Here is a 24,565-nt window from a genome sequence, read left to right on the forward strand (position 1 = left end):
TCCGCCTTTGCCGGCGCCGAGAGGCATCCCAGTCGCCAACAACAAAGACGCCTCCCGCTCCCCTCCCCCCGCCCGGCCCGGGCTCGTCCCTCCCGCGCTGCTGCTCCGGGCCTAGCGCCCCCTCCCCGAGCCCAGCCGCAGCGCCCCGCCCCCCCGCGGCCCCACGCACCTGCACTTGAGGGCCGCAGCCAAGGCGTCAGGCAGAAAGGGCCGGGAGAGAACCTCTGCCGTCGCACTGTCCTCTACAAGGCGCGATCCACGCTGCTGCCGCCGCCCGACTCTCCCGGCCTGCGGGCGGGCCCGGCCAAAGAGGGGGGACGAGGGCGGCAGCCCGCGGCGCCGGGACGAGGAAGGACGGCGGCGCCCGAGGGGGCCGGCTCGCGCTCCAGAGTCTCGCCTCGCGCCGGCCCTGCTCCTCCACACGTGTTCGCGTTCTGCTGACTAACTGCCCCGGCGCGAGGCGCTGGAGCGGCCGCCTCCGCCGCCGCCGTCGGCTGCTGTTGGGCCTCACGTCCCGCGCGGCCGTGGTCGCAGCTGCCGCAGCCGCCGCCACCTCCCTTTCTGGCACTGCAGACACCACCCAGACCCAGCCAGGTCTTTCTTCTTTTTAATCTTCCTTTATTTGCTCCCCTTCGGCCTGCCGGCAGCAGGGTTCGCTCTCGTGGCGGGAAGGAGGCTGGAAAGGAACCCAGGGACTAGCAGAGAGCTCACTAAGCTACGAGTTGGTCACTGACTGAAGGAAAGCGCCAAGGCTGACCCGGACTCCAGCCTGCGAGCGGGCCGGGGGTTGGACGCAGTCCAGTTTAGCCCGACTTCCACCAATCACAAGCCGCCCAGAGGAGTAGGGCGCCAGGAGAGGCCGAGCTGCGTCGGCAGGAGGCGGGGATTGCGGAAAAGAAGAGCCAATAGGAGCAAAGTTTTCCCTCCCCTTCACTGGGGCGGACTGCCACATTCGGACCAATGGGGGAATTCTCGCTTCGAAGAAAGTGGGATTTTTCGTCGGGTTTGAGAAAGAGGCTTCGCAGATGGGGAGGGGTAGAGACTGGGCTGAGTAAAAGACCCTTGTTGGAGCTGAAGGGCCGAAAGGTGTCCTTTGACCTCCGCGAGGAGTCACGTGGGATGCCGGGGGGCGGAGGCAGAAATGCTTGTGAAGTTCCTTCCGGGTCAGAGACAGAAGCGTGAACTCCGTGGAGATAGTTCCTGGTATCCTAGTCTTGTGTGCATCTTCCTTGTCCCAGCGCGAGGTGGTTGTGGTTTCGGCGATGAGCTCCCAGAAAGGGAACGTGGCTCGTTCCAGGCCTCAGAGGCACCAGAATACGTTTAGCTTCAAAAATGACAAGTTTGATAAGAGTGTTCAGACCAAGGTAGGAACCTGCCTATTGCCCTAAATCTGACTCCAGGGAGGAATGGTTCAGTGGAGGGGAAAGAAGGAAGTGAGACGAGTTGGCCAGGGCAAATGTGGACCGCAGCCCAGAGTTAGTTTTGGCTGCAGTGTAGCCCTTTCTTTGACCTGGATGTGTTGTCTCCTCGTAAATATATTTGGCGGTCAACATTTGACTAATTGTACTGAATGAACGGAACCCTCATCAAACCTAAAATGCAAAGGGAAAAGTGAGTCGTTGAACGCTCCCATCTGGATTACATATTTGCAGTAGGAAAACGAGGATTATAACGCTAGTGTCTTTTTCAAATGTTGCACCAGGTTTATGCAGTCACTGTTTCTTTTTGGAAAATCCCAGGCCCATAGGTTTGTAGGGAGAATGTGAAAGCTCTTAAGCCCTCTTATCCCCAGTGTCCACACCAACATAATGGGAATTTCTCTCTCGTTTGTAAGTGTTTTGAGAATCAAATTATTTGATGAATGTAAAACAGTTTGTTTTGCTGTTTATATTTCTTCAGCAGATTTCTTTAAGCTGGAAGGAAATTCAGACTGTATAGATAGCCAGAGGTCTTGGGTTGTATACAGCTACTAATTTGCTGTTAGGTATTTCCCCCTCCTCACTTAGCTGTATGGAGGGGAGATAATTGAAGACAAGAGCAGCTTGGGGGCAGCCGCCATCCCATCAGATAAACCTGACGTTAACATAAACTGGAGCTCAAATTTGCTAGGTGTGTGGCTTAAGCAAGTTATTAAATATTTAATTTCTCTCAGTCTTACTTTGGTCTCAAATGAGAAACCCGCCTGTATTGTTGAGAGGTTAAATGATATATATAAAAATGATCTGGATCATTAGTGTCCAACAAGTGATAAATTTCCCAACATTGGCTACGCAAGAAAAGTAACTTTTTTTGGCTGCGTTGGGTCTTTGTTGCTAAGTGCGGGCTTTCTCTAGTTGCAGAGCGGGGCTAGGCTTCGTTGCGGTGCGTGGGCTTCTCATTGCGGAGCACTGGCTGTAGGCGCGTGGGCTCAGTAGTTGTGGCTTGCGGGCTCTAGAGCGCAGGCTCAGTAGTTGTGGCGCAGGGGCTTAGTTGCTCCGCGGCATGTGGGATCTTCCAGGACTGAAGATCAAACCCGTGTCCCCTGCATTGGCAGGCGGATTCTTAACCACTGCATCACCAGGGAACTCCCAAAGTGACAGTTCATGGTAACCAGTGATCTTTTTCTTTCCTCTTTCTGTCTTCACTCTACAGATATATAATGAGCATCTTTCATGTACAAGGTCCTATGTGCACGTGTATACAGTGTTCAAAAGAGTTGACTCTGCCTTCGAGGAACTTATGGTTTTCTGGGTCATGGGACAATAAGCACAGAGATACATAACTATAAATTATGATGAAGGGAAGCACAGTTGAGTAAAGAAGAATAAGGAGGGATATTTTCAATTGGGTGCTCAGGGGACCTCTCCTTTCCCTTAATTAGGTTCAGATTCAGAAGGAAAACCTGGAGCAATATTTGGGAAGACTTTCCCAAGTTTGTGCCTGTCATCAATAGGTAAACCAGAGTAAAAAAGCTGTGCTATTCCAAATAGATGTCTATCTTGCCCTGTATTCTTACTCTAAGTTTTTTCACAAGCATTTACTGCTGATTGTTTTTCATCAGGTGATAAAAAGCAGTTTTAATAAGTACTTAGCTACAGTGTCGCTTCCTGTGCTTGTTGTCCTTTTAAGTACAGGACTTCTTGAGCTTGTACTTCTTGTTCTAGTACTTCCTCCTAGACTTCTTGTACTTTTCATCGTGTATTTTCTGGTGTTATCTAACAACCATGTCATTATGGTCTGAAATGTTTTCATGAGTCTCCAGTTCAGTCCCTAAGTTTCATTTTGTTTATCACTTTTATCATTAATTCCTTTGTCTCTTTTAAATAGCGAGGAAGTCTCATTCATCCATTGGTAGAACCACCAGGTGCTTTGTTATTGGAGGTTCTAATAAAAACAGCAAGAAATATTTTACTGAGGAAGATCATTAGGTTGATTGTTCATCTATCTAATGGAGGACTAATAATTGGCTGCATTCATGGCAAATTCTTGAACCAGCTATGTGTAGCTGTCTAAAGCCAAGATTTTGTCAGAAGCATCTGACCCTGTCTTCATTCCTGTGCTTTATACCAGAAAGATGTTTGATTCAGCAACATCTAATAAAGGAGTGGTAAGATGTGCATGATTCTCTGTAACTCTCCTTGAAGGATTGTAGTAACAATTGACTACTTGTACCTCATTATTTTGTCATAGTCTTGCATGATGATTCTCCGTCTCCTCGTCTGCCAAGCAATTTGTCAGGACTGAAATTAGAAGTTGGATAATGACAACTGTTTTTTTGGAAAGTTTATCTAAGTAAAGCACCCGCTCCCAAAAAGACACAGGTGATAACTGTCTTCATATACTTGAGTATATTCCAGAAGAGGAGAGAAGCTTCGCATTCCAAATGGCCAAACTTGAACCAGCGGGTCAAAGTAAAAGAGATAGGTTTCAGCTCAATATAAGGGCATTGTCTTAATAGTGAGGAACATGCACTAGAATTTTGTAACCTCCCCGTCACTGAGGTTATTAAAAGAAGCATCTATGGCCATTGGCCTGCAGTGCCCTCTCATGACTTGCAGAGGTGAGGTGGAGATGGGAGTAGGTTTAAATCTCTTCTAGTCATTTGGTACTAAAATACTGATTGTATCAATATCAAGCTTGTGTCCCTTATTGGAAAGGCAATAATGTGTAGTGGAAGGAACACTGGACCAAGAAAAAAGAGCCACATTTTAGCCCCAGTTCTGTTGTTTATTTTGCTTTGTGATGTTAGTTTACATATAGCTTTTAATCTATACTACAGGGTTAATACTATCTTTTGTCTTACCTTCCTCTCACAATTGCTATGGAGATCATTACAAAAATATTTTTAAGAAATAGTGATAGAAATAGAACTAAGCATAAAGCATATGATAATTTATGTGGACTTGCAGTTGCTCAAAGCTTAAAAAAATTAATTAGAAAAGAAATACATGTTTGTTGAAGAATATTGAAACAACAGAGAAATGTATAAAGTGTAAAAGTGAAAGTACCTTTTTCCAGGCCTGTTCCTCTTCAGATGTAGTCACTGTTAACAGTTAGATGTGTATGTTTTTAGACATCTAAGCACAATATAGTACATATGAAATAAAATGCATTTCTCCTTTCTCATTTAGAAAAGTGAGTACGTCAGAACATAGAGATTAAGCTCATTCTTTTTTTTTGGTGGTACGCGGGCCTCCCACTGTTGTGGCCTCTCCCGTTGCGGAGCACAGGCTCCGGACGCGCAGGCTCAGCGGCCACGGCTCACGGGCCCAGCCGCTCCGCAGCATGTGGGATCTTCCCAGACCGGGGCACAAACCCGCGTCCCCTGCATCGGCAGGCGGACTCTCAACCACTGCGCCACCAGGGAAGCCTTAAGCTCATTCTTTTTAATGGGTGTATAATATTCTATAATATATATGTAGAGTAGCTTATTTAATTACTTTCCTATTAATAAACATTTGAGTCGTTTTCAGTTTTTCACTATGACAAATAAAGTTGCAGTGAATTTTTGTATTCACATATTTGTTCCATGTCAGTTATTTGGTACCAAACATTGTGGTAGATACTAGGGGTATAAGGTTGAGCATAATATACAGCCATGCCTTTAATTGAAGCTTATAGTTTGGTGGGCAAGGTGACAGGCATTAATCAAATAATCTTTTTGAGTATGTTAATACAAATGGCAGTACGAGCTAGGAAGGAAAAGTCTAAGGGAACCTTGAGAGTATCTAGCAGGAAGTCTTGATTAAGTTTGGAGGGTTTAAGAAGGCTTCCCTGAGGTCTGAAGGATGGATAGCATTTAACTAAATGAAATGGGAAGAGCGTATATTATCGTCTTAAGGATGCTTTTTGTTTCATATGTGTAGTCAGCATTGTTTTTACTAGCATGTCTGAAAGTGTTAGAGCCCCAGGATCGCATGATTTTGTTAGGGCAGAAGTCAATTTCGTGGTCAATACTAGATCTCACTTTTAGGGGGTCATAGTGTACATTAGCATAAAACACTTAGATGTTTTGCAGTTTAAAAAAAATTATTAGCCAAAACTTCCCTGGCTGTGGACTTTGGTTTACATAATACCAGTTGAATGTGAATTAATTTTGGGGGGAACACACTGTTTTGGGGAAACTCTTGTTACTACCTTGAAATGGAAAAGGAAAAGCAAAATCTGAGGTTATACTCTCTAAATAGTTTTGGAAATAAAGTTTTGTTAATAATAGCTAATGCTATGTACTTAAGTGTGTTAGCATGTGTGAATACTTGATATGTATTATCTAATTTGATCTTCAAAAATAACCCTAAGACAGGTGCTACAGTTATCCCATTTTGCATCTTGGGAAATTAGGACTCAGAGGTGAATGATGTGCCCAAAGTTACATTAATAGCATGTGGCTGGCTATCCATTGGGAGACCTTAAAGAATGGGTAAATCAAAAGTCGCTTTTTGTGTCTGTGTGTTGGTTGTTGTTTTTGAATATTGTGTTTTTGTATATAATAGAAGCAATGTGACACCAGATTAGGGTTGGAACAGAGATAGGCTTTATTGACACTACCCCTAAACACTACCTGTTTGAAATGTTCCGGGGAAAGAGCCTCTTCTCATAAAGTGTGGCCCCCTGGAGTGTCACACATCACAGATATGGGCTGGTTGGAGCAGGTCCCATCTAATCAGCCAGGGCTCTGGAGCAGGGGTGGGGCTCCTCACTCATTTTGTGTGAAAGCAGATGCTAATTCCTTCAAGACCCTCAGCTCCTGGTTTAGGCAGAAAGCTGTCTTAAGTTTAAGGTGATATGATTACATTTATACAGCAGAACAGGATTCTGTGTTTACAAGCACCTTTATTCACAATAGCCAAAACAAAACAAAACAAAACAAAAAACAAACAAAACCCCCCACAAATATCCTTCAACAAGAGAATAGATAAACAGATTGTGTCAATCATATAATGAAATACTACTTTGCTATTAAAAAAAAAAAGCTACTGATACATGCAAGCATGTAGGTAAATCTCAAAAATATTGTGTGGAAGGAAAGAAGTCAGGTGTTTCTCATATCTATAGAAATCTGAACAGTAGTTGCCTTGGGTGGTGGGGGAATTGACTGGAAGGGGTTCAGGACAACTTTCTGGAGTGACGGAAACATGAAGATCACAAGCATTTATTGAAACTCATTGAATTGAGCAATTTAAGGTCTGTGCATGACACTGATATAAATTTTACCTCAATTATAAACACATATGACAGCAGAATGACTGATTAATTACTCAGATGTCATGAAGTTCTGTTTTTGTTGTTTGCTTTTTGTTTGGGGAAGTTGTAGAAATACTACCTATTATCAGTATGTTTTAAAAAGAAAACTATTTTTTTAACTTCTCCAGAAAGAAAACAAATGACAGGTTGACATTCTGTCATATTGAATATGTTAGCTAACCATAAGTCAAATTAATTCTAATAGTTGTCTTATAATATTTTCCCATTTTTTAAGCTTTTATCTACAAACTCCAGTCATGACCCTTAAGTTAAATATTGTCTCTCTGTAAGAGGAATACAGCTGATCGTTACAAAGTGGATCCTGGGAACTCCTTGGTGGTCCAGTGGTTAGGACTCTGCGCGTTCACTGCTGAAGGTGTGGGTTCGATCCCTGGTTAGGGAACTAAGATCCCACAAGCCATGTGGTGTGGCAAAAAATAAAAAACAAACAAAAAACAAAAACAAAGTGGATCTTGTTCATAAGATTACTGAGCCTGGATCTTATGTTTCCTAGACTGACTCCAGGATAGAGTCATAATAATTTAGTTGGCCATGATGCCTGACACTGTAAGATGAATGAATAAAACCTTGCTATGGAAAAGATACTATTGGTAAGGCTCATTTTTTCAGGTAGCTTGGAATCAAGTCATATGGGATCTTTGTCCTATCTCCTCTAGTCCAAAAATGTTGTAATTTAGGAAATGGTCTCAGATTGGTTTAGGTTATCTCTGATGTGAGTAATTTTGGTATGAGTTATGAAGTGCCAGTCATGGGAATAAGTGTTATTTCTTAATCAATGGGTTTCAACAATTAAGGTTTAAATGAGTGAGTAGCCATTAAACAAATCTGCAGCTGGGCAGAAATAGATTCCACTGTAGTTTCAAGGTAACCATCTTTGGCACTCTGGAGATCACCTGGGACTCCCTTTGATCTTTTTCCCAGATTGGGAAGTGCTTTTTTTTTTTTTTTTTTTTTTTGCGGTACACGGGCCTCTCACTGTTGTGGCCTCTCCCGTTGCGGAGCACAGGCTCCGGACGCGCAGGCTCAGCGGCCATGGCTCACGGGCCCAGCCGCTCCGCGGCATGTGGAATCTTCCCGAACCGGGGCACGAACCCGTGTCCCCTGTATCGGCAGGCGGACTCTCAACCACTGCGCCACCAGGGAAGCCCGGGAAGTGCTCTTTGATATATTTCACCAAGGCTGTCTATTACATGGATTGAAATTAAATGTATCCTCCCCCCAATTGACTTCTTATTAAATTCAACATACTTTTTCAATTGACAAGGTGATTTAATCTATGGTGTGCTGGGCATTATGATACATAAGAGTATTGTACTAAATAAAAGTCATAGTGCTAGTGAATATTCACTATTTTGAATGTTTTGAAGTGTAGTATTCCCTATCTTTTACACAAAATAACCTCATTCATGTTTTGGGATATTTCATATACCTACATTCCCAAGGTGCTTCCACTTGAAGCCAATAAATTGATTTTGCATGTTTCTTATTTTTGATGCCTGCTATAATTGTTTTTTTCTACATCAACCATATGTTGTAGACATTTCATTTTATGTACAATGAATGACAACTGAAATTAATTTGTCTTGATTTGGTCTATGTGTTAAGGAATACTACCATACTCACTGTTGGATTATAAAATTTTATAATTACATTGTCAACACTTGTTTCTACATAAAGTTAAATACTACCCTGTTAGAAATAAAGTATTCTCAGAATTCTTCATCTAGGTAAATTAGTTCACCTGAGAGAGAGAAAGTCGTAATGTATATTAACTCTTCCCCAAATGGGTCATTTTCCGTTTGGAGAAACACTGTGTAGTACGGAGTGGCGCAGTTGGTCAAAGAGCCTCAGGGATGACAGTTACAGGCTGCTGCGGCATTTGTTATTTTAAGCTATAGGACTCTCCACACCTGCACAAGTGTTATTGTGAGGTCACAGGCAGGTGTACAGAGAATCGTGTTTGTCCTCAGAGCAACCCTGCTGCCAGCTCACTCCAGCCTAATTGTTATTGATATTTTTCTCACCATTGACTTTTGTGAAAGGAAGAAATGAAGTGAGAAAGGGGATAAACGGAAGCTAACATGCCTAAGATTCCTTTCTGAGATTTTCCTTATCACTCCAGGCCAAATAGCACTTAAATATACTGAATGAATTAAATAAACATTCCTCTTCTGAACTTGTCTATGTATGCAAGGCCCTCTACGTGAAGGTAATTATCATTAGCATTCTTTAGTTGCTAACTTAAGCAAAAAGGGAATTTATTGGAAAGATACTGAACTGCTCTCATGAAGCTTAGAAAAGGTGTTTGTTAATTTGTTTTGGTTGCTTTTTTAGTGTCCAAGATTCCCAAGTTGGCCATTTTTGCTGGGAAATTTTATACTCATTTGGCTTTGTGTAGATCCTAACTTGATACAGTCCTTGAACTTTTCAATGTCCCCTCCTCTAACCCTTCCAGTTTGCCTCCTAGAACTGATAGTTTACTATCATCAAACAGAGACATAGTGTTGAAAATAAAATTTCGTTCACTTTCTTGCCCTAACTGACTATTCCTGGGAACTCTGTTTCCCTATAGTCTTTAAGTAATGATGTTTTTTCACCCCACATCCTCAACCCCTCATTTAGAACCCTTTCTCCCATGTGTTGTTTCAGTCCATTTTTTCCTTGCTGAGAACCCCAGCTCTTCTGAAATGCATGCCATCAGACTATTTTCCCCTCCAGATCCATCCTTACCTCCTTGTTAGTACCTGGCTCACTGCTTTTCCACAGTTTTCCTGTCATTAGACTTAGTGATTGCTACAGGCACATGGATAATCAAACATCTGATCTCACAGCTTTTAGATCCCCCCACCTCAGAAATCTACTCCCATGGTCAAATGTTAAACCTCATTGCTGGTAACTGCTCCTCTTATAAACTTAAAACAAGCGAACAAACAAAAAGAACAACAAAAAAACCCACTGTCTACTTACCTGGTTTCCTTATTCCTCAAATTTTTTTTTAACCCCACTGGGTGCTCATGTGCATTAACTTTTCCACTTTTCACGGCACCTCATTCATGTCCTTTTTTCCCTCATCTAGCTTGGAGACCATGTTCTATCAGTACAACTGCTCTTTTGCTTGCATGTACTTCAAATCCCTTATCCTTCTTTCCTTCTGTGGTACTTACCTGACAGAAGCCTAACCTTGCTTAGATCCAGCTTTCTACCCATCATATCTACCAAACTACCTGCATCTGTACCCATACACTCTCCTTCCTGTTAAAATGGATGAAGTACCTGTCTCTGCCTAAGACTGGTCCCTTTCCTTGCACCCTAGAGCTCATTTCTTCTTGCCTACCTTAGGACTTAAAGGCTTAAGACTTCTCAATTGTCCATGTTCTGTTGCGTCATCAATCTTTCCATCTGTAATGGGTTATTTCAATTAAAAAAAAAATCCTCCTTAGATAGAACCCATGTTCTTTTCTGGCCCCACCCTATTTCTTTCTTCTTCTTTATAGAAAAGCTCCTGGATCTCCCATTTCTTTACCTCCCATTTTGTTCTATCCCTATTTAAATAATTTTTGTACATACCATTCCACTAAAACCACCCTTGTCAAGGTCATCGATCTCTGTGTTGCCAAATCTTTGTTAATGCTCAGTACTCATCTCACTCAATTGATCAGCGGCATTTGCCTCTCCAGCACTGTCTTGAAATAATTTTTTTCATTCAGTTCAGTCCATGACTTTAAATACCATCTTTATGCTGATACCTTCCAAATCTGGAACTCCAGGCCAACCTCTCTCCTAAGCTGCAAAGTTGTATATTTAACTACCTACTTGACCTCTATTCTTAAATATCAAAAAGGTTTCTTAAGCTTAACATGGCAAAGAAAGAACTCTTAATTTTTCTCTTTCAAACCTTTTCCTCCTCCTGTGCTTCCCAACTCTGTAAACAACTCCACTATTTACCCAGTTCCTCAAACCAAAATGTAAGAATTACCCTTGATTCTTGGCCTTTTCTCACATTCTGTGTTTCAGTTTGTCAGCAAGACTGTCAACTGTTAAATTATCTTAATTTTCATAACCTTCTCATTATTTTGGTAATCGGCTTTTTGTTAGAAGACTATGGTTGACTGAGACCTTTTTACCAAAAAGGATAGTCAAATAGATTGATCTCAAGCTGTGAATTAGAATTCCAACACTGTCAATTTAGGCCGTCATTCTTATACATAGATGTGGTCTGTTTTGTTTTGGTTTTGATCCGGTTACTTTGAAGAATAAAAATATTTTGAAGTGCATGCATTGGGTAGGAAAAAATTTTTTTGTCAGTTTTTGTCAGATTTCAGATTTGGATTTTTGGCCACAGATTAAGCTCTTATTCAAGACAGTAGCAGCATGGTGTGGTAGAAAGACATTGATCTTGGAGTCAAAAGATTTAGGTCAAATTGTCTAGTATGTACTGGCTCTGTAATCTTGGATAAATTTCTTAACTAGTCAAGATCTTAGTGGGTTTAGCTATATTATATAGCTTATATAGTTTAGCTATATTATATTAGCTATATTTAGCTTAGTGAAAGTTAAGTAAGGTCTATGAAAATGCTCACATGGTACCTGGCATGCAGTGTTAAGTATTCTGTAAATGCTAGTCCATTCCTTCATCTTATTAAGGTGTTCATCATGCTCATGCTACGCCCTCAGTAATGCCCTTCCTGGTTAATCCCACTGGAATGTCTCACTCCTTCCCTGTGGCATTTATTGCCCTCACCACACATATAGTGCATGTCTTATTAGTTATTAGTATATATGTCTTGGCTTCTTTCTCTTACACATACATACACAAATGCCATCTACCTCTGGCGGGAGGGGCTCAAGCATTTTTTTCTTAACTACTCATGGTGTACTACGTAATATGTAGCAGCAGTTCAGTGCTTTGGAATGAAGGAATGCAAATCAAGTAGTTCTTATTGACACTGTACAATTGATTGTTGGTCTTTGTTAATTCATCTGTCTTTATTGATATAACATCTGTCTTATTGTTATGTAGCAAGCATTTGCAAAAGATGAGTATGGTATGAATCCTTCATTCAGGAATCTCAGACTAGTAACTACTCTAAAAAGTGAAAAAAGGTAAATATGGAGCATTTTCATTTATTAAACTTTTGTTGAAGTATAACATACAACATATAGAAAGTGCAAAAATCATAATAGAGTTCAATGAAGTTTCACAAACTGAACCCAGTCAACTCAGATCAAGAGAATGTCACTGACCTCTCCTATTCACCACCACTCTCTCCTCTAATAACCATTATCTTGATGAATATGAAGTATTTTTTTTTTGCGGTACGTGGGCCCCTCACTGTTGTGGCCTCCCCCGTTGCGGAGCACAGGCTCTGGACGCGCAGGCTCAGCGGCCATGGCTCACCGGCTCAGCCATTCCACAGCATGTGGGATCTTCCCGGACCCGGGCACGAACCCGTGTCTCCTGCATCGGCAGGCGGACTCTCAACCACTGCGCCACCAGGGAAGCCCATGAAGTATTTTTAAATAACCTTAAAGTCACGGCTTTTGGAGTCAAAGGAGAGAGAGTTATAGGTGCCTGGATGACCAGCCTTTCTTTACAGAAATAGTATTAGTGGATGTAGGCAAGCATCCTGATGGATCATCTTAATGGATTTTTGACTTTTAAAACTATCAAGAGTAAATTTGAACTTTCCTTTAGCTTTGGAGTTGATTATTTCAACCTCAGTCCTAAATGTCTTCCAATTTATCTACTTATGAGGTTGAATTACATTTTTAGAACTTTATGGTGCATATTTTCTTAGATATTTTATCAAGTTCATTTCTAATTGGAATAGTTAGATTTATATTCTAAAGTTAATGTAATTATTCAAATTGTCCTTACGGAACGCAGTTGTATGACACATTTTCTTTTCTCTTTGTTTTTGCTTTGGCAGAGTTATATGTTATTAACAAAGAAGTATTTCTTCTTGTAGGTGATAGAACTATACATGTATAATAATTTTCAGTGATGGCCCATCAGCATTAGAATTCTGTTGTAGCTTTATATTAATTGCACCTGGTTTTGAAGGCCATTTACAACACGAATATGAAATACCAAGCTAAACTAGGGATTATTTTAAATGCTTTATTGTTCTGTAAAGATTTATATATTATTAAATGCTCAGCCCTGTCTTACCAGGTGGCTGACTTGTTTGTTTTGAAATTACTCATGTCCCTGAAGTCATCAAATTGAGTAATATACTTGACATCATAGTATATACTTGTATTTGTGAATGTTCTGTATACCATCATTAGCCTTTATCACAAGACATTATAGTAATATGATATCATGTTTCCTGTAAACGTGAATGCTTGTAGGGCATAATGCTAGATCTAATTTTTAATAAAGTTAAAATAGTCATATGGGATAAGTTGTCATTTATCATCCATATGAAAGAATATTATGGTTACTTTTACATATGTGATGCTGTTGCTCCAGTTTAAACTCCTTATTATTGAACCGTGGATGGTTCTTTGACCCTCATATGATGATTTTGTCAGCTGTTCCCTAGTATATTTAAATAAAAAACCTGGTTTATCTTGGTAGTTAACTCTCTTCTTAGGGATTCTCTAGAGACACCTTTATTAATGCCTACTTTTTGCTACCCAGTAAGAAAAAAATCAGTCAAATTTTACTAAGTCTTCTTCTTCTTTTTTAAAAATCATTTCCTACAATTATTATTATTATTTAATATAAATTTATTTATTTATGGCTGTGTTGGGTCTTCATTGCTGCGCTCAAGCTTTCTCTGGTTGCAGCAACCAGGGGCTAATCTTCGTTGCAGTGCGTGGGCATCTCATTGCGTTGGCTTCTATTGTTGCGGAGCACAGGCTCTAGGCGTGCAGGCTTCAGTAGTTGCAGCATGCCGGCTCAGTAGCTGTGGCTGGCGGTCCCTAGAGCGCAGGCTCAGTAGTTGTGGCGCACGGGCTTAGTTGCTCCACGGCATGCGGGATCTTCCCAGACCAGGACTCGAACCCATGTCTCCTGCATTGGCAGGTGGATTCTTAACCACTGCGCCACCAGGAAGTCCCCATCATTAAAGTTTTAAAGTCTGAGTGCCCATTATTTGGTGTCTGTGCTAAGCAATAAGGAGATGAAAATAAGACCTTGTTCTGGCCTTCATGGTGTTGTAGTATAGCTGGGGAGTTAAGACCAGTGTACAAGAAGAAATAGTGAGCAAACTAGAAATTTTATTGACACCTTCAGGAAAGGCTGAAAAATATGGCCTGTGTGACCATCTGTACAGTCTCTCCTGCTCTACCTGTGGATAAATCCCACTTCTGGTTTTAACACTTGACTGGTAGAAGTACAAAGAAGGTTTGAAAGATGAATTGCTGCTGTTTTAAATTAAACCCGTGTGTCACGTTAGGCTTTGATCTGCAACCTTTTGAGGACTTATTTTACAAGATTAACAATGGTCTTTGAAAACATAAGATGTCTTCCCCATTCTGTGACACCTTTGCAAATTTGTCATTGAGTAGTAGAGATAGATAACTCCCTCTCTTTGTCCCATTGGGTTGGGACTGAATGAAACAATAGAGTTTTTAAATCTGCAAGGCTACCAGTCAGCCTTGAATCTCCAGTGACTCCCCCACCCCGCAATCAAAATCCTTCCAAAAGCCCAGTTTGAAGAAGCTAACAGTTAATCTATTGTTTTGAACACTATTTTAACTCTTAACAATACTATTGCTTACTATTCAGATTTCCCTCATGCCCATTACTTTTGTCTCAACTAGATGTGCAGCAGTGTGAGGAAAGAACTGTGTATTGTAAATCTTCTGAATCCTTGCGAGGCCTAGCATAGTACTGAGTACACACTAGCTTGTACTTTTTTCAAATTGTTCTTGTAGACAGCAGAGAGATGGTCATGGTACATGCTGTACTTACTTCTAACCTGTGATACATTTTATAATTTGACTGTTGGAAGGAGTCCTAAACTTGGAGTCAGGGCGAAGCAGGAGTAGACTCTTCAGATTCCTTCCTGTATGGCTACTGAGTCACTCTCTGTAACCATGGGTAAGTTATATCAACTCTCTACAAATTAGAATAACAATACTACTTTCTTCCTTCCACACAGGGCTGATGTGAGAATAAAATAAGAACTATAGGACAACTTCAGATTTAAAAAAAACTATGGAAATAAAATGTAGTAGTTTTGTTATAGGTGATTTGCATCCTTCACTTCAGAACACACCTTAATTTCATCCCTTAGTTTTTTTATATTCTTGTCATCAAAAACATCTTTCCTTTTTAAGAATGAGAAAATGCTCTCAACTGAAGTTAGGTAAGTCACACGTGAATACTGCGCTCTAGACTAAACAAATCATGGCACAAACCTAATTTTTTGTGACTTGACTCCTCAATCAATTGTCAGCATATACAGGCTATTCTTATGATATATTAACGTGACCAGAACAAGGCAACTATCTTTGAAGAAATTAACTAGCTTCAGTATGGCAGTTGTCCTTGTATACCTGTACCCAAGTAAATGACATACAATGCTGATTTATTTTAAAAGATAAAATCATTTGGTTTGTGGACATTACCAATTATGCTTGGAAGAGTTAAATCCATAAATTCCTAAAATATGCTATTAGAAGGAAATGAATATCATTGTTCTTTTTTGTTTAATACATGCTAAACAATGGTTGGTCAGTAGTTTGTCTCTTAAGATCACTAACTTAGTGCATACCATACCGGTTGGACAAGATCTCAAATTGTGACTAACTTTTAATGAGTGCTTATAAAAACGCATGTGTTGCCTCATGACACTACACAATTGCTGCTTGAGTAGGGCTTTTTGCATTCCAATTGGATTGTACATAGTTGGCCTATGTAGCTCACTACTTTAGTTTACACTTTATTTTTTAGGTCTCAGTGTGTTGAAAATCTGTGAAGAACATGGTAGAAAAGTAAATCCTCCTCTTTTAGAACATTGCTTAGCAAAGGTAATATTTTCTTTCTTAAATGAATTTTTCTAACTTTCGAATTTTGTTTTGTGCCTTTTAAGCAAATAACATATAATACTGCAAGGTTACCTTAGGAACAAGCCAGCAGGTTTGGCCCTATTTGCCAAACAATTAATATACCAGTGTTAGAATTTGAGCCAAAACATAGGACAAAAACATAGACAGAATTTTACTCTGCAAAATTCTGTGCTTTTCTTTTTTTCTTTTTTCCTTTACTATTTAGAAAACCTTGAAAGCTGTAGGGGAACACTTTCTACTTGTAACTTTAATAGAATGCCCTAAACTAAAAGGCATGGGTTTTCATGGGTTCTGCCTCTGCTGTCCTGATTAATTGTGTGACCTCAGGCAAATCTCTTAATTCTCTGAGCCTCAGGTTTCTCATCTACAAAATGAAGATAATTATGCCTGCCCCTAGCCACAGGAATGTGGCTAAGAATAGCAGCAGGGAGAATTTTTATAAAGGATTAGGCATGTGGTTTATAGATTTATGATAGCAGTCTTTTATGTAAAAATTATTTAGTTTGCTATTATTTTTATAGTGAAAACCAAAAAGACCTGTTTTATAATAAACCATGTAAATAAATAACCTTTCCCTAAGCATGCTTTTGTCTAGACACCCGATCAAAGTACAGACATGTCCCATAGATATGAAATCACTCAAGGACTTGCATAAGCAAAAGAACATTGACCAGAACTGTAAACAACCAAGCAGGGAGTTAAATGATAAGTATAGTAGAAGATTTCTCGAGAAGCTAGAAATACATGTATTTAGCTCTATCTCCTCTAGTTTTGATAGACATCCTCTGTTGGAAAAGAATGTATCAGGACCTCTCTTCCCTGTGCTTCCCCCAAATACTCATTAACTCTCCTGTTAATTAAGTTGTACTATTTTCTGTATTTGATGATGAGAGTAACATGGGGTTGTGAACAGTAGAGGGAGAAACAAAGGTTGAGAATCACTGATCTGGAAATTACCCAGATTTCCTAGCATGTTCCTAATCTTAGATTCCATAGCTGATTGAGATTTGGTCTGACGTTTGACCTTTTAACTAAGGCAGGGTTAAAACATAGGGAAGAGTGAAGAAGAAGTAATTTCCCAGCTTTCAGAGTGTTTAGATTTGGCCTAAATTCCAGAAATAGGAATAAAGGCCATAAACTATTTCTATAAATTCTATTTTTCCTGACCATGAGAAAGTCAGCGTGGAAAACAGATGGTTTCTATACAGTACAATACCACTGTGAACCGTGTCTGAATTAAAGGACTTTAGACATACAGACTGAGAATCTAGGATTAATTACATTTAGGGGTGATATATTTTGATATTAAACTTTGGAAAAGCTTCTTAAGTAACAGCTCTTCTGGACTCTTGACCTATGTCTCTAACATAGGTTTTCCTGTCAGTTCTGAGGTTATTCTGGACAACACTGTACGTTTCAACAAACACTGTATGCTTCAAAGATTTCTCTAAGTTTCTCGATTGGAAATCAAAGTGCACCTTCCCAAGTAATGATGCTTTCAATGGGGAAACTAGAAATCAGACTGAGATTTAGTTTCTTTTTCTTTTAAATTTATTTATTTTTATTTACTTATTATTTTTGGCTGTGTTGGGTCTTCGTTGCTGCACGCGGGCTTTCTCTAGTTGCGGCGAGCAGGGGCTACTCTTCATTGCCGTGCGCGGGCCTCTCATTATGGTGGCTTCTCTTGTTGTGGAGCACGGGCTCTAGAGTGCGGGGGCTTCAGTAGATGTGGCATGTGGGCTCAGTAGTTGTGGCTCGTGGGCCCTAGAGCACAGGCTCAGTAGTTGTGGCACACGGGCTTATTTGCTCTGCGGCATGTGGGATCTTCCCGGACCAGGGCTTGAACCTGTGTCCCCTGCATTGGCAGGCGGATTCTTAACCACTGCGCCACCAGGGAAGCCCTGAGATTTAGTTTCTAAAAGAGAGACAGTATGGAATGGTGGGGCAAAATATGGAATTTGGAGTCAGCATGGTCTTGAGCCCTGGTTGTATGACTTTGTAGTTGTGTGATTGTAGGCAGATTGTTAAACCTGTCTGGATTTGTTCCTTCATCTGTAAAATAGGAATAATACTATTTATCCCTAAGATAGTCATGAGGAAATGATATGATTAACTGTGAATATTGATTTTTAAGATGATACTATATAAATGTCATTATTATTATTATTACCATTATTGTTATTATTTCTTCTCACACTAACCAGTGGTGTTTCAACTATAGTAATCAACTTTCTTTCTAAGGAAAAGTGTATCACCTCCTTGGTAGACATCTAAGTTGAAGGAGAGACAAAGACAGAGAGAGAGTGGGCAGGTGAGTGAGTGAGTTGATGACTAAATATTGAGGAATGGATAATTTTAAGGGGTAATCAGAGGAAGAAGTATTAGCAAAGGATCTTGAGAAGGAGCAAATGGAGTTTGGGGTACAATCGTACTTTGTAAGGTGGGTCTTTTTTCAGGAACGACACAGATTATCCCTAGATAAAATCATTGACATTTTGACCATTTACAGCAAAATTTTGAGGGAGAAAAAACTTACTTCCCGTAAAACTGCTCTGACAATAATGCTCTTTCCTCTTAGAGAAGTTATTCTTGGGTTATTTATTTACTAAAAACGCCCCATAGTTAATAATGAAGATGGCTCAAAGATAATTGAAAGCACATTATCTTAAAATACTAAGTTCCCAATGTTTTAATTGTTGTAAGGCAAAATTTCTCTTGTCCTCAGGAGATTATTCTATGTTCTGCTTATAATTTGTTCTTAGCGTTGCATTTTGGGTCCTTCTATAAAAATATATTTTAACATTCATAACATGTCCTCCTGAACTGTTCCTTTTAGCACAAGATGGAGAGAATTAAAAATCTTCATACCAGAGTGCTCTTTGTTCCAACTGACCACACCTTTTAAAGATGTGATTGGTTTATCAGTGCAGTGATTTGGTTGTTAGAATCCTTCAGAAGTATTTGCTTGTTAAAATTTACAGTGCCAATTTATTTTAATTTTTCCTTAAAAGTAAATGAGTGAAATATACTTTGGAAAAAAATTGCTTTCTTAATAGGTTTTGCTACTGCCAGAAGATATTGCAACAGCATGTTTCTGCCTGTAAGCAGGTGTGGCTTCTTTTAAGTGTCTGTCTGCATTCAGCTTGTCAGTGAAAATCTGAGTAGCTTGCATGGCTGCTGAAATAAATCAGTAGGTAGTTTGTACATAGACCCTCTCTGTATAATTGCAACTGACAATAGCTCTACCCGCTTTTTGAGAGAATAGTCCTCTGTTTAGGATGATCAGAACTCATTTTATATTCAGTCTTTGGATGAAAATGCAATTGTTTATTTTTGCAGATGTCGTTTGTTAAACATTTCAGCAGTAAAAAAAAAAAAAGTGGGAGAGGGAATCCAATATTATTTCATGACTAGAAAAGCTAGTATTGTAAATATGTTGAACAACAGGAGAATTTTGAGTATTTTAGTATATATTTTCACTTTGCTCTGCTTTTGGTATTGGTGTTTTAAGGACTTAAGATGAATACAGAGCGAATGAGAGGAAGATGGACTAGACTTCAGGGAGGAAAATTAATTATTTTAACCTACAGTAGAAATATACCTCATTTTATGCCTTAGGTATCTTTTAATTAGAATTTTATATAGTGAAAAATCAAATATTGGTAACTGAAATGTTTATGTATTTGATGTATATATATATATATATATATATCAAGTATTTTAGAACACTAAGGTAATATTTTGCTTATAAATGTTGAGAACTAATCTCTAATTAGCTACATTAAACCAATGTAGTTTCCTAAAAAGAAGTAAGCGTATAGTAACTTTGGTCTTCTATTTATCCTTAAATGACAATAAAACCAATTTTATTACGAGAACTCACTTCAAAAGTATTTCTGGTCTATTTATATAACTAGCTCATTTTGTGAAATAATAAAATACATAAAAATAGTAAGACTCAGTAACTTATCCAAATAAGGTATTTCTGAGAGTAATAGACATTCAGACTATTACTTCTTATTACATTAAAAAAGAGTTTGTACGTTTGAAAGTTTTAAGAGACTAGAACTCAGTATTAATATCCTGGATCTTGTAATAGTGGTGTTCTATCTATAGTAATTGTGGTATTGTTGATTATAGCAAGAATGCTTTTTTGGGGGGGGGCGGGGTGCTGTCCTGAGAGGCTTGCGGGATCTTAGTTCCTTGACCAGGGATTGAACCTAGGACCTTGGCAGTGAAAGAGCTGAGTCCTAACCACTGGACTGCCAGGGAATTCCCAGCAAGAATGATTTTTAATTCCCTTTTTGAAAAGGAAAGTGGCAATATCTTCTATTCTTTTTAACTTTTTAACTACCAGGATAAAAAAACAAAGCAAATTTTTATAGACAATATTAGGAAACATTTGCTTTAATGTCCAAATAATTATGTACTTGATTTAAGAAAGGGACAGTTATTCTTTACTATGAGTTTTTACCTCTGATAAAATTCCTGTTATTTTTACTCTTTTGTTGAAATGAGATAAGAACTTGTTATGTGTAAATGAGAATTTGCATGTTCATTAGAAGTTTTCTGATATTTATAACATAGTACATTTAAAAATATATGTATTCAGTCAGAAGTTGGAAACAAGCAAACTCTCAGAGAATAGGTTAAGTAAATGAAAGTATGACTCTGAGAGAATATAATACAGCCAATGAAAACATGTTTTAAAAGTATATATACTCTTATGAAAAAAATTGATAAGTTATAAAACAATGCATACATTAAAAAGTGCAAATTTCTATAAATATATATGCTTGAAATGCTGGAAAGTATAGAATCTCTGAGTGATAAGACTTGTCTTTTTCTCTTTATCTGTATTTTTATAAAAATTTCTGTAATGTGAATATTTATATATAAGTGCTCATATTGTTTTTTTTTTTTTTTTTTTTTTTTTGTGCTACGCGGGCCTCTCACTGTTATGGCCACTCCCATTGTGGAGCACAGGATCCAGACGTGCAGGCTCAGCGGCCGTGGCTCACGGGCCCAGCCGCTCCACGGCATGTGGGATCTTCCCGGACCGGGGCACGAACCCGTGTCCCCCGCACCGGCAGGCGGACTCTCAACCACTGCACCACCAGGGAAGCCCGCTCATATTGTTTTAAATCTATAAAATTGATCAGTAAAGTTATTTTTCATTTACAAAAGTAATAAATTCTTGTCATAAGAAAATTATACAATATAGTATACCATTGTTAATACACAGTGGAAAAGAAAAGCATTAAAAGGAAAGAATTAGTTGCAAAACCAAATGAGGTGGTAGGAGATGAACAAAATTTACAGACTACTGGACAGAATACAAAAGAGATTTCTATGTGAAGCTTGAACTCTGTTTTTTCCCCTGCCCCGTACATATTTATTGAGTGATAAATTTGATTTCCTAAAGTGTTATATAATATGATAAACCAAAGGCTAGCTATAAGGAATTGAACTCCATCTAGTTAGGATAAACTTTTTCTTGGTGTGTAACCAAAAAAACACTTTTAAACATATAAATGTACTTTTAAACATTTAAAAATAAGGATGAGCTTATTCTACATGACTTTTAATATTCTAGTGTTCTTCTAAGATATATAAAATCTTTACTTCTATTTTAAGGCCTTTTAACCCTTTTATATGAATCCTCTAGCAGCTGAACTAAATACCAAAACCAGAGATGTTATTAAAACAAATGAACAAACAACTATGGACCAATATCCCTCATTGAACATAAACACAAAAATCTTCAATGAAATATTAGCATATTGTATTCACCAATAAGAAGGATAATATGCCTCAGACAAATGAGGTTTATCCCAGAAATGCAATGGTGATGGATTGGAATAGTCAGTATTGTTAAGATGTCAATTCTCCCTCAAATTTATTTATAGTTTCAATATAATCCTAATTGCAATCATAGCAGGCTTTTTAAAAGAATTTTATCACATCTTTATTATAGTATAATTGCTTTACAATGGTGTGTCAGTTTCTGCTTTATAACAAAGTGAATCAGTTATACATATAACATATGTCCCCATATCTCTTCCCTCTTGCATCTCCTTCCCTCCCACCCTCCCTATCCCACCCTTCTAAGTGGTCACAAAGCACTGAGCTGATCTCCCTGTGCTATGTGGCTGCTTCCCACTAGCTATCTATTTTACATTTCATAGTGTATATTTTTTTTTATTTTTTTGCGATACGCGGGCATCTCACTGTTGTGGCCTCTCCCGTTGCGGAGCACAGGCTCCGGACGCTCAGGCTCAGCGGCCATGGCTCACGGGCCCAGCCGCTCCGCGGCATGTGGGATCCTCCCGGACCGGGGCACGAACCCGTGTCCCCTGCATCGGCAGGCGGACTCTCAGCCACTGCACCACCAGGGAAGCCCTCATAGTGTATATATGTCCATGCCACTCTCTCACTTTGTCCCAGCTTACCCTTCGCCCTCCCCGTATCCTCAAATCCATTCTCTAGTAGGTCCATAACAGGCTTTTTTTGTTACAATTAAGAAATTGATCCTAAATGTATACAGATGTATACATTTATACATTGTATACATTTCTGTATACAAAATATATACAGAAAAGCAGAGGAACTAGAATAGCCAAAACAATTTTGAAAAAGAACAGATTTGGAGGAGACACAGTACTGATTTCAAGACTTTAAAGCTCCAGTAATCAAGACAGGGTGGTACTGAAGAAAGAGTAGACACAGATTAATGTGATGGAATATTGAGTCCAAAATAGACTCACACATACTTAACTTTTGACAAAGATACAAACACAATTCAGCGATGCTAGAACTTGGATGCCCATAGATAATTTATAAATTTATTTATTTATTTACTTATTTTTGGCTGCGTTGGGTCTTCGTTGCTGCGCACGCTGCGCACGGGCTTTCTCTAGTTGCGGTGAGCGGGGGCTACTCTTCTTTGCGGTGCGCGGGCTTCTCATTGCGGTGGCTTCTCTTGTTGCGGAGCGCGGCATTTAGGTGCACGGGCTTCAGTAGTTGTGGCTCGCGGGCTCTAGAGCACAGGCTTAGTAGTTGTGGCGCACGGGCTTAGTTGCTCTGCGGCATGTGGGATTTTCCTGGACCAAGGATCGAGCCTGTGGTCCCTGCATTGGCAGGCGTATTCTTAACCACTGCGCCACCAGGAAGTCCCGCCTATAGATAATTTTAAAAGAACCTCCTACCAGGGCTTCCCTGGTGGCGCAGTGGTTGAGAGTCTGCCTGCTAATGCAGGGGACACGGGTTTGAGCCCTGGTCTGGGAAGATCCCACATGCCGCGGAGCAACTAAGCCCGTGAGCCACAACTACTGAGCCTGCGCGTCTGGAGCCTGTGCTCCGCAACAAGAGAAGCCGCGATAGTGAGAGGCCCGCGCACCGCGATGAAGATTGGCCCCCGCTTGCCACAACTAGAGAAAGCCCTCGCACAGAAACCAAGACCCAACACAGCCAAAAATAAATAAATAAAAATTAATAAAAAAAAAAAAAAAAAAAAAAAAAGAACCTCCTACCAGTATTTTGCACCATGTACAAAAATGAACTCAAAATAGATCATAGACTAAATGTAAGGCCTAAAATTACTGAACTTCCAGAAGAAAACGTAGGTAAAAATCATGATTCTTCAAAGACTTCTTAGATTTGACACTAAAAGCATGGTCCATAAAAGAAAAAATCGAAACATTGTTCTTTGAAATTTAAAAGATTTTATCTTAGAAAAACGCTGTTAAGATAATGAAAATAAAACACAGATTGGGGGCTTCCCTGGTGGCGCAGTGGTTGAGAGTCCACCTGCCGATGCAGGGGACACGCGTTTGTGGCCCGGTCCAGGAGGATCCCACATGCCGCGGAGCGGCTGGGCCCGTGAGCCGTGGCCGCTGGGCCTGTGCGTCCGGAGCCTGTGCTCCGCAACGGGAGAGGCCACAACAGTGAAAGGCCCGCATACCGCAAAAAAAAAAAAAAACACAGTTTGGGAGAATATATTTGCAAAATATGTATCAGTAAAGGCCAGGTATCTAGAATATATACAGAACCTCACATCAAAATAATGAGAAAACAAACAAAACAATACAATTAAAAGAAAAAAAAAACCGGCAAAAGATTTGAACAGACACTTCACTAAAGAAAATACACAGCGTGTAAGTGCATGAAAAGACATTCAACATTATCAGTTATTAAGGAGATGCAAATTAAAAGCATAAATAGATAACTCTATCCACCTATTCAAATGGCTAAAATAAAAAAAAATATTTACAATTTCAGTCACTGGAAAGGATGTGGAAAAACTGGATCTTCATACATGGCTAGTGGAAATGCAAAATGGTATAGCCACTTTGAAAAATTGTTAGTTTCTTACAAAGTTAAGCATAAAATTATCATACAACCCAACAATACCATTCTTAGATAGTAAATCAAGAGAAATAAAAACGTTTCCACACAGAAATTTGTATGTAAGTATTTATTAGCACCCCAAACTAGAAGCAACTCAGAATGTCCTTCAAATGGTGAATGAATAAACATTATAGCATATCTATGCAATGGAATACCATTCACCCATAAAAAGGAATGAGCTCCTCAAATAGTTATATACTTGACCATTTCATTTATATGACATTGTGGAAAAGGCAACACTATAGGAGCAGATTGAAAATTAGTGTTGCCTGGGGGTTGACAACAAAGGGGCATGAGGGAACTTTAGAAGGATGGAAATGTTCTATATTTTGATTGTCAGATTGACGGAACTATACACCTAAATTGGGTGAATTTTACTCTATATGTA

At 39.4% G+C, this 24,565-nt stretch overlaps 1 protein-coding gene across 2 annotated transcripts in view; it reads left to right on the forward strand.

The window, feature by feature from the left end:
• Window positions 1-1,262: 1,262 nt before the first annotated feature.
• The window catches only part of LOC307054752 (uncharacterized protein C9orf85), a gene marked incomplete at both ends in the record, with an annotated part of 62,243 nt that continues 38,940 nt past the window's right edge, over window positions 1,263-24,565 (forward strand). For both annotated transcript variants that reach the window (XM_079706651.1, XM_079706652.1), the window contains one exon: window positions 1,263-1,364. In XM_079706651.1, the coding sequence (XP_079562777.1) occupies window positions 1,263-1,364 (102 nt within the window). The remainder of the gene's footprint in view (window positions 1,365-24,565) is intronic.

Source organism: Hyperoodon ampullatus (assembly GCF_949752795.1).
Source record: "Hyperoodon ampullatus genome assembly, chromosome: 6".
Taxonomy (NCBI): Eukaryota; Metazoa; Chordata; class Mammalia; order Artiodactyla; family Ziphiidae; genus Hyperoodon; species Hyperoodon ampullatus.